Source organism: Zingiber officinale, chromosome 5B (assembly GCF_018446385.1).
Source record: "Zingiber officinale cultivar Zhangliang chromosome 5B, Zo_v1.1, whole genome shotgun sequence".
NCBI lineage: Eukaryota > Viridiplantae > Streptophyta > Magnoliopsida > Zingiberales > Zingiberaceae > Zingiber > Zingiber officinale.
This window is the reverse complement of record NC_055995.1, coordinates 28127103-28143868: the sequence shown is the minus strand read 5'-3', so window position 1 is coordinate 28143868 and position 16766 is coordinate 28127103. Positions and strand designations below refer to the sequence as shown.

Below are 16766 nucleotides of genomic sequence, written 5' to 3'. Positions count from 1 at the left end.
TTCAACTCAAAAGTAAAGCAACTATAATAAAATTAATAGCAGAAATAAAAGGAGACAGAAATTAACCTGGTTACAACCAAGAGGATTGTTAATCCAGGGCAGTAAGAAAAGCGCAGTAAGAAAACTCCTTTGCTGAAGGCGGAGAAGCCTTTACACACTTAAAATGCTCACTAGTTGCTAGGAAGTACTACAGAATTGATTGCTTGAGTTGTTGTGAATTCCTAGTTCCAGGGGCCTTTAAATAGTCTCTGGAAATCTGATCTCGAGGGTCCAGGGCACCTCCAACAGGGGTCCAAGGCGCCTCCATCGAGTGGGTGGATAAAACTTTATCCAAAAGTTTAACATTCAAATATGTCGGGTCCGAGGCGCCTTCAACAGGGGTTGAAGGCGCCCTCAAGATGGAGGCACCTCCAAGCCTGATGGTGGCGCCTCCAAGCTGGCTGGCAGCATTTCCAGCTTGGTTACTTCTTTGCTTCGTCTTCCGAAGTCTCGTTCTTTTGGGTGATTCCGGCCAACCGAAATAGGGCTCACCTGAACCCAATCTCCACCGAGCCTGTCGGCTCCCTTCCCGTGCCGTCCTTCTCGCTAGCTGCGTCTTCCGCTCGACTTCCTGCGCTCCTAAGCTCTTGCACACTCAGACACAGGGATCAAACAAAGCAGGACCTAACCAACTTGGTTGATCACATCAAAATACCTACAGGGACCAACAGATATTAGGTTGTAGAGATAAAATAGATAGAGAGAAAGAGAAAGAGAAAGAGAAAGAGAAGGTGGGAGGAGGGAGAAAGATGGAAGGGATATATTTTATAAATTTTATAAAAGGGCATTTTAGATTTTTCATCTAAGGGTATTTTTAGAAAAAAAAATTAGGATTTGTTTAGTAATGGGTGGAGTGTACATAGCCCCTCCCATAAATTATTTTTGGATGAAATGTAGGATGATTGGTGTTTTTATATATATTTTAAAAAAGGGCCTTCTTGGTTTTTGGCTAAAAATATCAAAATATAGCGCAAAATTCAAAAGAGATTTTCTCTTTTCAATTAGGATGATTGTAGTATTAATGTTGATGAAGAAGCAGTTTTATGTAATTTTAGATTAGTAAAATTAGTCTAAATTGTAATATTTTATATCTAAACTATTTCATATTATATAGTATTTTTAATTAATATAATTCTATATCAAAATAATTTTAACTAAAACTATCTAAAATGGTCACAACTTATAATATCAGATAAAAAAAGTATAATTTAAGAAGAAAATTTATATTGAAACACTTTTTGAAAAAATATTGTTTTATATAACATATATATATTAATTAGGTGGTAAGATGGGGATAATATAAAAAATATAATAATAAAAATCCAAAACCCTCGTACTCTCTCCCAAGTCCCAATTCCATCCGATCTCGCTTCTGTTCGTCTCATTTCCGCCCACCTTCTCACACAGAACGAAAGTCTCGCCGGCCGTTTCGTCCTCACACAGATCGGAAACCAATCTGGTCGCTGCGAGACTGCGATCGACTCAGTCGGGTGTCGAACCCTTCTTCTCCAACATACTCGATTGCCACCGCTCCTTTGCAGGCACCTCGAGCAAAGACATACCCTTCATCTTCTCGAAAAGCTGTCTTCTCCGATGACCGTGAAAGGGTGTTAATATCCTCGGTAAGGCCTTCGATTATGTCAATGCTCTGTATGGAGTTTACCTATAGGTTGAAATTCATTGTCAAATGTTCTTCCTAGTTCTCATCCTATTGCAACTTGAAGTTAGCTAAGTTCTAATACTTCTTGGTCTCTTTCATCCAACATCCCCAACAGAAGGTCATTCCTGTAGTATTACCGGGATTAATGTTTCGATTACCCCAAATCAAACTTCCAATGACCAACACTATAAGAAGTTATTTCTCGTTGCTCAACAAGGGCTGAGAGAGAGAGAGAGGGTTAGGTTAAAATTGGGAAACTTGTGCAAACAATAATTTCTGAAAACATGGCTCTATTCAGTTTAGTCAGTTTTTTCATTTTCTCTATTGAAATGGATTTGAGCAATTCTCCACATTTCTGGCTTTTTGGGCGAATCACATTTGTGTCTGATTCCAGGTTGAACCTTCTAGTCTAATCCAAACTTTAAGACGTTGAAAGCATGCTACTGCCAGTTTTTACTAATTCTTAATCTGATTAACTACTAACATCTATTTGTGGGATGACAACAACTCAGTTATATGGATCCTACTACGCCTTTTGGCTCGATCCCCTACTATATCCTCATCTATTTGTGGGACAAGAATTGGAATTTTATGGTTCTCTGGCTGATTAAAGTAGAGCTCATTGATCTTGTTAACAAAATTCAGTGATATTCTTAACTTAGACAAGGATAAATGAGATTATATTTTAGATTTTTGTTTGTTTTTATCGTATTATAATTGATGCAAGGTCTAGCTATGGTGGGCATTTTGCCTTCACATTAATCCAGGACTATCTTGATCATGTTAATTTGAATTGATAGAGCTGCAGATAGGATGAAGCTGAAGGTGGTCAGTCGAAAATTGTATGATTATGTAAGGTATGATCTGAAAGAAATTGCTTTCCCTTCCTCTCTTCCTGATCCTCCGCATATCAAGAAGCGTAGGAAGCTCAGATGGATAGAGCGCTGGTATATTTTGAAGGAAGCATCAAGGATTTATGCTGCCAGCTGGGTGCGGGACATCGGCCCTGATCTTAGGCCGAATGACTACAAAAAGAACACAGATGACGACGGCAATCTCCGCCGAGATGCTACTTCAGCTGACAAGAAAGAGCCTTCAATGTTGGAAGACCTTGCTATTGCAGCTAGAGGTGGAATGGAGACTTTAAGGCCTGCTCTGCAGCGCATATATATGACCCGTGCATCGGCATACAGAGATGCACTAACAGGATTTATACAAGGGTATCAAGAAGAATTAAAGAGAGTCATGGAAGGGGACAAAGTTGACAAGGTCCACAGTCAAGATGATGATGCAAAGAAACCAAACTGATGTCTATTTGGAAGAACAAGGTATGCTTATCAGTTTTTGTTTTTCTCCGTTTTTTTTTTCAAGGACAACAAAAGTTACCCATATAAACTCTAGTCTTCTTTCTTTCTTATTTTTGTCAATGACTCTTGTCCAAGTGCTTGATTTTATCATGTTTTTTTTGGCTGAAATGAAAAACTTACAATGACATTCATAAATATTTGCTTAAACTTGTAATGTAGCTTAGATTTGTGTTGGTGCTTTTGTGCTTCCTCATGGTTCTTATTATGTTATTGTAACTTTCTATTCCATATATAAGATTCAATTGCGACCTTAATTACATCCAAGTCAATTTTATATGAAGAAGATTCTACTCTCTTGATTAATAATAACTTGGTGCCATCAACAGCGAGCGAGCGAGAGAGATGAATAAGAAACTTTGGTGTAGCTACTGGAAAATGGTTATTTTAATAATGGAAACAAAAGATGTTGCATAAGAGATGAGGAGGTTATGTAGACAAGGAAAAGAATGGAATAGGAGGGGAGTTCCTGCAGCCTCATCGAAATTGCAGTCTCCTCAAATGGAAGAGGAAGAAATCTCAACACCAAGACTCGACTTACTCTAAACCAAACTAAAGACATGTTATTAGGAGAACCAACAATGCATTTTTGGTAGGCAGACGCTTAAGACATTGGAGCATCTATTCTTCCAATTCCCCGTATTGTAGAGCTATGGTGGAGGATCTGAGGCTGGCTCGACATGTGTTCGGAGATGTCGACCTATCATCGGATGCTTTGAGTTTTTGGCCAACACTACTGTGGTAGCATGACGTTGACAAGGGCCCATCACTTGGCCTTATCATCAATGATACACTACACTATGTATGGAGGGCACGAAATTATAATTTTTTAGATGAGGGATAGTTAGATGTAGAAAGAATATATTGGAGCATGCAACTTCATATACACAAGCCTTTAGGCGTCTACTCATACTTCATTATTAGATGGGCATGTATGGTTTTTCAAGTTTTCTACTTGAATTTTTAAATTTTGAATTTCTAACTTCAATTTTTCATTTTCTAGGTTTGATTTGTCTAACATTTCTAACGGGCAGGATTCAGCTAATATTCTTTTTAAATTTTTAATTTCTTTTTCTAACTTGCAGCAGTCTTTAGTTAGTAATTTAACAAATTTAAAAAGTTTATCGGGAGAAAGTGAACGTACTTGACCTACCTTGTCGATATCGTTGTCTGTGTCTCCCCCTGAACTGCTGCTTTCTTCCGACGAAGCTCCCCTTTCATCGATGCTTTCGATGCTCATCTCAGAAGAACTTGAATCGCAGTCGTCGTCTTGATGACTCGCCATCAGTGCGAGTCCGGAGAATGTTTCGACTTCCGATTCGGACGATGTATCGTCCCACGTCGCTTTTAGAGCCTTGCGCTTTTGAACAGACTTTTTACCTTTATCTTTATACTTGTTCTTTAGCTTCGGGCAGTTGTCCTTGACGTGCCCTTCTTCGTCGCAATGGTAGCAGCGGATCGTTCTTTTCTTTCTACCCTGTGGATGGTTAGTTTTTCTAGAATTGTATAACTTCTTAAATCGTCTTACCATCATTACCATTTCCTCGTCGTCGAGAGAAGATTCCGACTCAAGTTTGTCTCTCGATGCTTTGAGGGCGATGTTGTTCTTGGGCTCCTTCGAACCTGCGTATCTTGATTCGTGCACTTCAAATGTCGAGAAAAATTCTTCTAAAGAAATTTTTTCTAGGTCTTTTGAAATATAAAAGGCATCTACTAGTGATGCCCATTTTGGATTTCTCGGAAAGGAATTTAAAGCGTACCTTAGCGAATCTAGGTTACTTACCTCTTCTCCGAGATTCGAAAGTCCGGTGATGAGCTCTTGTATCCTCGAGTGTAGATGTGCAATTGTTTCACCTTCTTCAAGACGGAGGTTGGTGAGCTGGTTGCGAAGTCCCGTCTCGCAAACTTGGCTTCGGATGTTCCTTCGTGTAGTTCAAGGAACTTCTCCCAAAGCTCCTTTGCCGAGTTGTAGGTGCCGACACGGTTGACTTCTTGTGGCGGAAGTACGCTTAGCAGATGGAATTCTGCTTTCTTGTTTGCCACGTCGTCGATCTGCTCTTTCTTCGCCCATTGATATTTTACTTTGCCTTCGGGAGCTTCAAAACTGAGTTCCATTGTTAATAATAAATCGAAATCAGTACCGAAAAATACCTCCATACGCTTCTTCTAGCTTGCGAAGTCCCCCTCGAATTTTGGCGGGTAGATGTTGGATCCGGCCATCTCGTTGCTTTGTTCGGCGGTTAGTCCTCCTGAAGCGTCTCGACTCTGAGACCACTTGTAAGACCGTTGGGTCGACTAGAAGGGGGGTTGAATAACCCTGAAAAAAATAAACAAAGACCCTTCCCGACTTTTCAAACTAACACTTGTGAAATAATCAAAACAGTAAATAAAAAATAGAAAAGAAAGAGGCACAGTTGTTTACTTGATTATAACCGGGGAGATTGTTAATCCAAGGAAAGGATGAAGCACACTATCAATCTCCTTCAGACGGAGAAGCCTCTTACAGCATTGAAGTACAAAAAGAAAAAAGCTAATCTAAACAGTGGAAAGCGCACAAGTGTTTTTATAATTTCTTAACTGATGCTAAGCTTCTGGACCAAGACTATATTTATAGCCTTGGTCGGGGCGCCTAGAAGGGGTTCGAGGCGCCCTGGGAGGATAAAACTTTATCCCCAACGTTCAGATCGCGTTTAACGCGATCTGGTCAACAAATCAGGTCCAGGCGCCCCGGGCTGCTCCGGGCGTCCCGGAGCAAAAAGTCAATAACTGTTGACTTTTTCGTCCTGGACCTCTGCTCCGGTTCGGTTCGGCTCGGTCCGAGTCTTCTATTCCGGATCCGTTCGCTTGGATGATCTCTACCATCCGGTAAATGGCTCACCCGAACCCAACTTACGGTCTTCTCGAGCGGACTTCCCTTCGACTTCTCGTCCCTCGGAATCGCCGCGTGTTTCCTTCTCTTCCGTCGGCGTACTCATCCGCAGTCTTCGTCCCTCGGACGCACCGCGTGTCGTCCTTCTCGCTAGCTGCGTCTCTTGCTCCCCGAGCAATCTTCCGCTCCGGCTTCATCCCTCGGAATCACCGCACGCTTCCTTCTCGTCCGCCGGTGTACTCTTCCGCAGCACCTCGTCCCTCGGACTGCCGTCCTTCTCGCTAGCTGCGTCTTCCGCTCGACTACCTGTGCTCCTAAGCTCCTGCACACTTAGCCACAAGGTTAGTAACAAACAGGACCTAACTTAACTTGTTGATCACACCAAAACAACCTTGGGGTTCCAACACTGCTGTCGGTCTCCTGCTGCCGTCGGCAGCCGCTGCCGGCTCCTAACGGCCGCTGCTGGGCTCGACAGCCGTTGGTGGCCTTGGTGACCACTGTCGGCCGCCTGGCGACATTGCCTTGCTGGTCGTCACCCCCCTGTGATGCCTAGGGGGGCTGCTGTCAGTCTCGTGCTGCCGTTGGCAGCTGCTGCCGGCCCTAGTGGTCGCTGCCGGTTCCTGTCGACTGCTGCTCTCCGTGGGTGTCAGAGGATATAATTTTTTTTAATCTTATATACAATTGTAAACATTGTATTGTTGCTTGTGTAGGTTTGTACACCGATGTGATTTGGAGAGACACTCGTCATTGTTCTCCTTTATCAGGTATATGTATCTAGACTTGTTTATTAATAATGATAGTAATAATGATACCGTGTTTGTCTATTATACTATCTCTTGTTTTTATTTTGGTTATATAGTATTTTCATATGTATGTTCACTTGATACATATTTACCATTAGTTTGTTGTCTAGAAGTTTTTGTTAATGTAATTTATTGTAAACAGACAAAATGTAAAATGAAAGAAGTTGGATGTATAACAAGAATTTGCCTAACTGTCGGATTTTAACTGATGAATTTATCACTGGCTTGAGGTAATTTTTGAATTTTGCATGTAGTCAAGTTGAGTATATGGATGACAATAAGATAAGTAGAAAGTGCCACAATGGTAAATTTTTACCCTCTGATAAAGTTGAAGAATATCTTTGTAGATTTGGATTTACCTTGAATTACTATAATTGGACATCTCACGGTGAGTTGTTCATATCTGATGATGATTATGAATGAAACTTACAAATCTCAGTTAGTGGTGATCAGAGTTATTATAATCAACTAAATTCATATCAGAGGATGATAATTGATGCAGCAGGTCAGAATTTCAATCCCGACATGCATGGTACAAGTTCTAGTTATCCTCCACCAGTTGAACAAATGTTTAATATTTATACATCATCATTGGAGGAGGTAGAAGTATCAGGTGTTGATGAAACATATATTAAATTTCAAGTAGTGTTGAGTGCTGCTGATGAATCATTATGGGCTAGTTGTGGCACTCACACTAAATTATCTCTCACCGCAAGACTGTTGAATGTCAAGTCAGAGTGTAATATGTCGGAAGATTGTTTTAATAAGTTTGTTCAAACTTTTGAAGAGGTATTGCCGCATGATAATATATTGCCTAATGATTTTTATAGTATGAAAAAACTTATTAAAGAATTAGGTCTTCCGGTGGAAAGAATTGATGTATACAGAGATGGTTGTATGTTACATTGGGGAGATAATGTAGATGCAGATGTTTGTAAATTATGTAATCAAGATCGGTACAAGAGCACCAAAAGGAATCAACAACGGCGTAAATCATACAGTCAGATGTTTTATTTGCCTTTAACTCCTAGGTTACAAAGGCTTTATGCATCAAAGGCAACTACTGAACACATGACTTAGCATGCAAATCATCAAACATAAGAGGGGTTAATGTGTCATCCATCAGATGCAGAGGCATGGAAAAATTTTGATAGAACATATACAGAATTTGCAAAGGAGATTTGAAACATTAGATTAGGTCTGTATGCTAATGGTTTTGCTCCGTTTGGTAAATCAGGAAGAAATTATTCATGTTGACTAGTTATCGTAACTCCATATAATCTTCCACCTGGGATGTGCATGAAAACACCCTATATGTTTTTAACTTTGGTTGTCCCTGACCCAAAAAATCCAAAAAAGTTAATAGATATTTATATTCAACCATTGATTGCAGAACTGAAACAATTATGGGATGAAGGTTTTCCTACATACGATGTTCAAACTAATCAGATGTTTATAATGAAGGATGCTCTTCTTTGGACCATAAATGACTTTCTGGCTTATAGTATGCTATCGGGTTGGAGTACCGCTAGGAGATTAGGATGCCCAATATGTATGGAGAGATCGAAGTCAATCCGATTGAAACATGGAAAAAAGCCCAGTTATTTTGATTGTCATAGATAATTTTTACCACTAAATCATATTTTCAGAAGAAATAAAGATGAATTCACTATGAATAAAATTTAAAGAACCCCTCCACTATTAAGATTAACTGGTGAACATATTTGGTGGCGAGTAGTTAACTTTTCATCTGTTATTGAAGAGTCACATGATACAACATATGAATATGGAAGTACACATAAATGGATTAAACGGAGTATATTTTGGGATTTGTCATATTGGTTTATTCATTTGATTCATCATAATCTCGATGTAATGCATATTGAGAAGAATATTTTTGATAATCTCACAAATACAGTGATAGATATTAACGGAAAAACTAAAGACAACCTAAATGCAAGAAAAAATATGTGACTCATTTGTAAAAGGCCCACTCTTGATGTCGATGAAAATAGTAAGGGACCAAAGCCAAAGGTAGTTTATACATTGAATAAGAATCAAAGACGTGTTGTGTGTGAATGTTTTAAATCATTAAAATTTCCAGATGGGTATGTCTCTAATCTTGGAAGATGTGTCGATATGAAAGAATGCAAATTGATTGGTTTGAAAAGTCATGATTGTCATATAATCATGCAAAGACTCATTCCTATTGCCTTTAGGGAACTCTTACCAAATTTTGTATGGGGTGCTATTATAGAGTTAAGCATTTTTCTATATGATATTTGCTTCACAGTTTTGAGACAATCACACATGGAGAAATTAGAAAAAGACATTCCAATCATTTTGTGTAACTTGGAAAAGATATTTCCATCCTCATTTTTTTATTCCATGGAACATCTTTTGATTCACTTGCCATATGAGGCCAAAGTTGGAGGGCATATTCATTTTCGATGGATGTATCCTTTTGAAAGGTAAATTTTTCATCTTCTATACTTCCATACTCTGAATGCATAAAAATTTACTAATTTAATTATATATTAATATCTAATACAATTTGTTTTTATCATATTCAGATTCTTATATCATTTTAAGAAAAAAAAAATAAAAAATAAGGCACATATTGAAGCATCTATTGTTAATGCATACATTGTCGAGGAAGTGACAACTTTTGCATCATATTATTTTGAGCCTCACGTTCAGAGCAAAAGGCAAAGGCCATGAAGAAATGATGAGGGCCATATTGATCCGAATTTAAACTCATTCTCAATTTTTAACTATCTTGGTCGATCAAGTGAATCATGTAAGCAGAGATATTTAACTGGTCAAGAATGGCGGGCAGCCCATACATATATTTTACTGAATTGTCTAGAAGTATCATCATTTTATGAGTTAATATATATATATTATATTTTTTATGTCATAACATTTAGAGTTATAATTTTTTTTATCTTAGGATTTTTGAAAACTTATATTCTGATTTGTCGACACAAGAGTTTGATTGCTTATGTCAAGAAGAATTTGCACCGTGGTTCAAATCATATGTAAGTAGTCAATTTAAATTTGGTTTTCGCTTAAGAATTTTGTAATAATTGTCGTATTTGAATTTAGGTTCTTGATAATCAAACTAACATTGAGTAAGAATTGCTAATCTATCTGGCATGGGGTCCAAAAGTAATGGTACGCACTTGGCCAGCTTATTTCATAAATGGATATAATTTTCATACTAAAAATTATGGAATGGGAAAAACTACAATGAATAGTGGAGTTTGTGTTAAGTCATCCAATGACGGAGATGCAAATGATGATTTTTATGGTTTGCTGGATGAAATTTTAGAGATAGAATATTCTGGCCCAGAAATACGAGTAATTCTATTCATGTGTCGTTGGTTTGACCCTATCAGAGGGATGAAGGTGCATCCACAATATAATTTGATTGAAATAAATCATAAGAGATTGTACAAGAAATATGAACCATTTGTGTTGGCACAGCAGACAATTCAAGTTTTCTATACTTCATTTCCTAGTCTGAAACATGACAAAGTTGATTGGTGGGTCGTTTGTAAAACGAAAGCACGGAAAAAAAATTGAGGAACATTGGGAGGACACTACTTATCAACAAGAGAAAGTTACAAATACATTTCATACTAAGGAATATATTATTCCAACGTTACGAGATCCCAGCGGAGTAGTCATAAACGTGGATGCAACTGAAATTGATGATGATGATGAGGAGGAGGAGGAGGATGACGACAAGGATGATAATGATAATGACAATGAGGACTTTGATTTTTTTGTAATGGGTAAGTTTTGTTATCTTAATAAATAAACTTTATGATATTTATTTTTCATATATGATATTGAATTTTTAAGAATAAATTTAGTTTTAATCTGTAAATTACAAAACTCATAGCTCAATTAGTTAATCTGTCTCAATTAGTATAAAACTATTTTATTTTTTAATTTATATATTTTATATGTTAATACTTTGTATTTTTTCTATAGGTGATTAGAAGTTATATCTCATCGTCGTCTCAGGGGTTTGTACACTCTCTTATTTTTAGGAATTATGGTGAGTTTTTTTTTTCAAATTAGTCATTATACATAATATTTGTATTTACTTTATCATATTTTTGAATTTTCAGAATATGTTTCGACAGGATGGTCGTAGACGGAGATCTCAAGTTACAGCACCTGCAGACACTATTGCTACGCCCTTAGTAGAGGATGCAGCACCGTCGCATACACCTATGCCAGTACTATCGCATACACCTATGTCAGTCCCATCACATATAGCTATGCTAGTACCTTCCTCTATAAGATCACCTTCTCCTTCGGCAGTGCCTTCTCCTTCCACAGTACCTTCACCGATTGAGTCGCCAGTACCATTTTTCGTTCCTTCCCGACACTCGGTTGTTGAGAGGCCAGACACTCGAGAGTCTATATTCCCTTATGGAGATTCGTAAATAGAATCAAACTATTTCATTTTTTTAACTATTTTAATTATTTAATAATTTTTTATAATTTATAATAGATTTGATAATTCTGTCCGTGTTATTCACGAGATTAATAGAATCATGAATAACCATTGGAGAGGAGACTCGATAAGTTATACAAGCACTCCAGCACCGACAAGAGAGCTATGGTTGAGTGAATTTAAGGTATATCTCAATCATTTCATATCTTAAATAAAAGAGAATATATAAATATTTATTTTTCTTCTATTGCAGCAATCATTCACTTGGGACATGATTGATGAGATGAAAATAACGAGGATTTTTATGAAAAAAATGTGGCAATCACATTTGCCATGTACTCAATCATGTAAAGTCGAGGGGGGAAAAACCACCATTCATCACCAAGGAAAATTGGATAAGGATTTCAAATTTTTGACAAAGTGAGGAGTTTAAAAAAAGAAGTCAACAGAATAAAATAAATCAATCTTTTAATTCTGAAGAAATGTCTGCGACATATACAGGAGGCTCTATCAATGTGGATAAGCATAAACGTAGATTGGTAATTTTTTAACTCTCCTAATATTTTCTTAATCTATTTTACACTATTTAATTATTTCTAATTATCTTTTTTAAACCAAAGAATTGGGAAAGGAGCCTAATTGTATAGATACTTTCACTCGCACATTTCAGAAAAAAGATAAGACTTGGAGCGAGGACAGAGCTAAAGCAATTAAGGTTTGAATAAACTTTGGATTTTAATTTATAACTTAGATTCTATTATTAATGTATCTGCTCTAACTTTATACTCTTGCATTCCTAAAATTTTATTATTATAAATTTATTTTATTTTTTTTACAATACAGGAAAAATATGTTGAGCTAGATGTATCACAGAGATGTTCAGCTTCTGCTAGTTCTGATATTAAGGGGTCTGAACCGTCTGTTGGTACTGATTTCAATTTATGGCTACAGGCGAGTGGGGGGGGGGGGGATAGAAAAGATATTCGGAATGAGTTCATTGAGCAGAACCCATAGAGTTGGCCGTATATCTTCTTCCTCCTCTTCACATACCCAGCAGATGCATAACTTGATTGAAGATATTTCCAGTTGAAGGGCATTATAAAGGACAGGGATGAAGAAATGAGAGAAATGCACCGACAACAAGATTTTATTATGCGGCATTTTCAGTTAAGTTTTGTTCAAGTCAAATTCCTCCCGGTGACAGTGATGATGGTGATGATGATAATGACGGTGGTGGTGATTCTTCATAAATTTATGATAAATTTTATGTTTGGGTTTTTTTTCATGTCATGTTATAGTTGATTATATATTTTTATTTTACCTTGATACATTGCATCTTATGTCATGTTTGGTATATTTTTACAAGTACATCATTTGCGTTAATTGTACAAAAAAACATTCAAAACAATATTATGAGTTTGACATTGGTAGGTATTACAACAATCTACAAGAAATGTGAAACAAAAGATTAACTAGAAACATGAGTCTTAAACAAAGGATATGAATTGCAAACAACTTTAATTTCACGTTGATACTTTGCATTTTATGTCATGATGATACTTTGCCTGTTATGACAAATAATTTTAGTAACAAATTGTTAGAGTGTATACTAAAAGCCTAGTTTTTGTAAACATTTATTTATGAAATAAAAGAATCACATTGATCAAATATTTATATTTTATTTGTTAAGTGTAGTTGTTCAATTAATTTATAATGTAGATAACATGATCAGTGGTGTCACAGACAGAAGATCATGTTATCAGTTTTTTATAAATTATAAACAGTTGCTCACGACTAAAAAGAAAAGGAACAAACCATTGGAATAGTCGTAGTGTAATTAGGTATTAGTTTATCTTGACTAATAAATTATACTAGTACACTCTAAGTGTATTGAGTATGATCATTTTAGGTAAGTTCTTTTTATACTGACTTAATAAAAGAACTAGACTTTAGTTATTATGGAAGTGTGTACTCTTAATCCTAAGAGATCCGGTGGTAAGGCCGGGGGACCTTCATGAGGGAAAGGTCAACGACGCGTGGAGGTCAACAGTCAAAGGGGGGGCAACCCCATGGGCTCGACGAGCGGGCGGGATAGGCCGATCACTAGGCAATGATTTTCACCCGAGAGAACAACCATCTGGCCGTGAGCTCAAATTTCCAAGGGAAAAAAATCATATGGCCGAGCGGATAGTCCGCTCGGATCATATGGTCGAGCGGATAGTCCGCTCGGATCATATGACCGAGCGGATAGTCCGATCGGCCGCATTGCAAATCGAGAGTGAAGGCCGAGCGGTTGTCCGCTCGGCCAGGACGTCGGGCTATGAGAGCCGAGCAGGCGACGACTCTGAACCTTCCCGGACGGACAACCACCTACGTCGGTCCAAAGGCGAATATTCTGGCCGAGCGGCTTGATGGTCGATCCGGGAAGAGGAAGTCAAAAAGTATGGGACAACGGGTACGTCATCTCAGTAACCCCTGTTGCTGACAACTGACATGTTTGAAAATCGGACCACACTCAGTATCGTACGACAAAAGGTTCTGCTGTCCCATCAAGGAGACGCTCAGACTGTAGCAGTATGGTGGCAGACATGCTCTTTTGACAATCCCATGCTGCGGTATGGTGTAGGACACGTGTACATCTTGTTTTGTGTGCACCAAGTTCCCGTGGCTCTATATAAAGGCCATTAGACTTCACCGGAGGTATGCAATCAAGGATCCCTGGAGCCACTTTCTTATTGTTCATCTTTCTGACTTGAGCGTCGGAGGGTCGTCGTCGGGAACACTTTCCCGGCCCGACTTCTTTGCAGGTTCGCCTGAGCTCCACACGATCAGTCGAAGATCTGCGTCAGCAACCGGAGAGCGCCACGTGCCCAGCGTCCGTTGATTCAGCTTTCGGACATGATCAATTTGGCGCCATCTGTGGGAACGCTCCTGTATTCGATCGGAAGCAATGGACGAAGCTGGACGACCGCACTCGGTGATGCTCTCCACAGAGGAGCTCGACGTTTTGATTGAGACAAGAGCCGCTAAGCTGGTGGAACAAAGACAGAAGTCGCAAGCCGAGCGGATTGAACACCAAGCAACATCAGCATCAGGTGGTCGAGCGGAAGCACCGCAGGCCACAGTTCCATTCCATCGGGCTCTATTCCGCATTCCTGAAGCCGCAGCAGTTAATCGTGATCGAGGATCTTCTTCATATGAAGTACCAAAATGAGATAGCAGAAAAGGCAAAGCCCTCCGAGCGGATTCCTCGCCCGAACGGATCAACTGTCAATTCTCAGAAGCTATTCTACAAGATCCTCTGCCGAAGCACTATGTGCCCCCGGCGATCGACGAATACAATGGAACTACCGACCCAGATGATCATTTGGGTAAGTTCGACAATACCGCTACCCTTCATCAATACACAGACGGGGTGAAGTGTCGAGTTTTTCTTACCACCCTCTCGGGATCGGCTCAACGGTGGTTTTGGAGGTTGCCGGACGGATCTATCTCAAGTTTCAAGGACTTCCGAACGGCCTTCCTTCACCACTTTGCTAGCAGTCAGCGCTATTAGAAGACTAGTGTCAGTCTGTTCGCCATCAAACAAGAAGCTCGCGAATCGCTCCGAGCCTATATCCATCGGTTCAACAAAGTGGCCATGGATATCCCTACGGCCACCTCGGAGACTATGATGAATGCCTTCACATAAGGCCTCGTGGACGGGGATTTCTTCCGCTCACTCATTCGGAAGCCGCCCCGGGACTACGACCATATGCTACACCGAGCCAACGAGTACATCAACGTGGAGGAAGCCCAAGCGGCCCGAAGAAAGGAAACTCCAACCGAGCGGGCTCCCCCTGCCGAGCGGAAGCCGCACACCGCTCATCAGCCGCCAAGAGGACCGAGGGCCGAAGCGATCCGCTCCCCCCATGCTATGTCCCATGTACAAGAAGTGGCTGCAGAGCGGCCCAGACCGAAGAAAAAGGTATGGACCCCTATGTTTTGCTCATTCCACCGGACGGACACGCACAACACAAGGGATTGCCGGAGTCTTCCCTTGATCGCTCATCCCGTGCCCCGGAGTGGCCACCGCCGATCACCATCATCCGATAGGCGACAGAGGCCTCGTGAAGCCGATCGGACGCTAGCCGACAACAACGAACTCGAGCGACATCACACTCCGAGTCATGAGAATCCCGGATGTCTAGGGAGCGGTCCCGATCTCGGAAGAAGAGAATAAGTAACACTTCCAAGGTGAAATCAACATTATAGCGTGCACCGGAGGTGATTCTAACCGAGCAAAAAGGCGACGTCCGCAGCTCCCGCATCCATGCGTCGCGTTGCCCGTGAAACGGTGAGCGGACCGAAATCGCCGGGCCCAAGTACTTGAGAGAGTCGGCGCGCACGATGACGCTCTCATCAAAGCGGTAATAGCCAACTACACTATTCACCGCGTTTATTTTATTGAACAGAAGCTCGGTTAATATCATATTCAAGAATACCTTCGATCAACTACAAATTGATCGAGCCAGTCAGCCGCCCTGCCATGACAACCCCCTTACGGGTTTACTGCAACGAAGTCCCTGCTTCGACAGATCCGACTGGCTATCTCGCTGGGAGAGGAGCCACTCAAGAGGACGCGGACAGCAAATTTCGTTGTGGTGGACTCTCCGTCAGCATATAATGTCATCCTGGGACGACTGGCTCTCAGTGAATTCCGAGCGGCCGTCTCCACCTTCCACCAGAAAATCAAGTTCCCGGTTGAAGACAAAGTGGGGGAAGTACGAGGAGACCAACTAGCGGCTCGGCGATGTTACGTTGAGATGGTCCGAGCAGAAGCCAATTCCGTCCGGAAGACGCCACGGATCGAGGTGAACGCTATAACTGAAAAACCTTCCTCTTTGATTTATGAAGAAAAAGAGGAAGTGCAGATTCACCCGACCCGATCGGAGGCCACAACATTCATTGCGTCCGATCTGGAGGCGAGCCAGAAGGAGGAAGTGATTCAATGCCTCCAGAGAAACCATGATGTCTTCGTCTGATCGACGCATGAGTTGCCCGGAATTTCACCGAGTATAGCGCAGCACGAGCTCCATGTCCGACTGGACGCTCGGCCTGTGAAGCAGAGAAAGAGGGACTTCAGCGCCGAACAAAATGCCATCATCCGAGCGGAGGTCGAGAAACTCCTGGAGGCCGGTCACATACGCGAGGTCCAGTTCCCGAGCTGGTTGGCGAACGTGGTGCTAGTCTCCAAGCCGGGCAACAAGTGGAGAATGTGCATCGATTTCCGGGACCTTAACAAGGCATGCCCAAAGGATTTTTATCCCCTGCCCCGGATCGATCAACTGGTGGACTCCACGGCCGGCTGCGAGTTGATATGCATGCTCGACGCTTATCAAGGCTATCATCAAGTGCCGCTCGCCCGAGAAGATCAAGAAAAAGTCAGCTTCGTTACAGCCGACGGCACCTATTGCTATAATGTGATGCCGTTCGGACTGAAGAACGCGGGAGCCACTTATCAGCGCTTAATGAACAAAGTGTTCAAAGAGCAGATCGGACGAAATCTGGAAGTATA

At 40.6% G+C, this 16766-nt stretch overlaps 1 protein-coding gene across 5 annotated transcripts in view; it reads left to right on the top strand.

Moving 5' to 3' along the window:
* Positions 1-1370: 1370 nt before the first annotated feature.
* The window catches only part of LOC121984285, a 32335-nt gene continuing 16939 nt past the window's right edge, over positions 1371-16766 (top strand). The window contains exons 1-3 of one of the 5 annotated variants that reach the window (XM_042537153.1): positions 1371-1661; positions 2508-2556; positions 2623-3028. In XM_042537153.1, the coding sequence (XP_042393087.1) occupies positions 2513-2556; positions 2623-3007 (429 nt within the window). In that variant the 5' untranslated portion in view covers positions 1371-1661; positions 2508-2512 and the 3' untranslated portion in view covers positions 3008-3028. Of the gene's footprint in view, positions 1662-2499; positions 3029-16766 lie in introns of those variants that run through there. The other 4 variants (XM_042537152.1, XM_042537151.1, XM_042537149.1 and 1 more) reach the window with 4 other exon arrangements.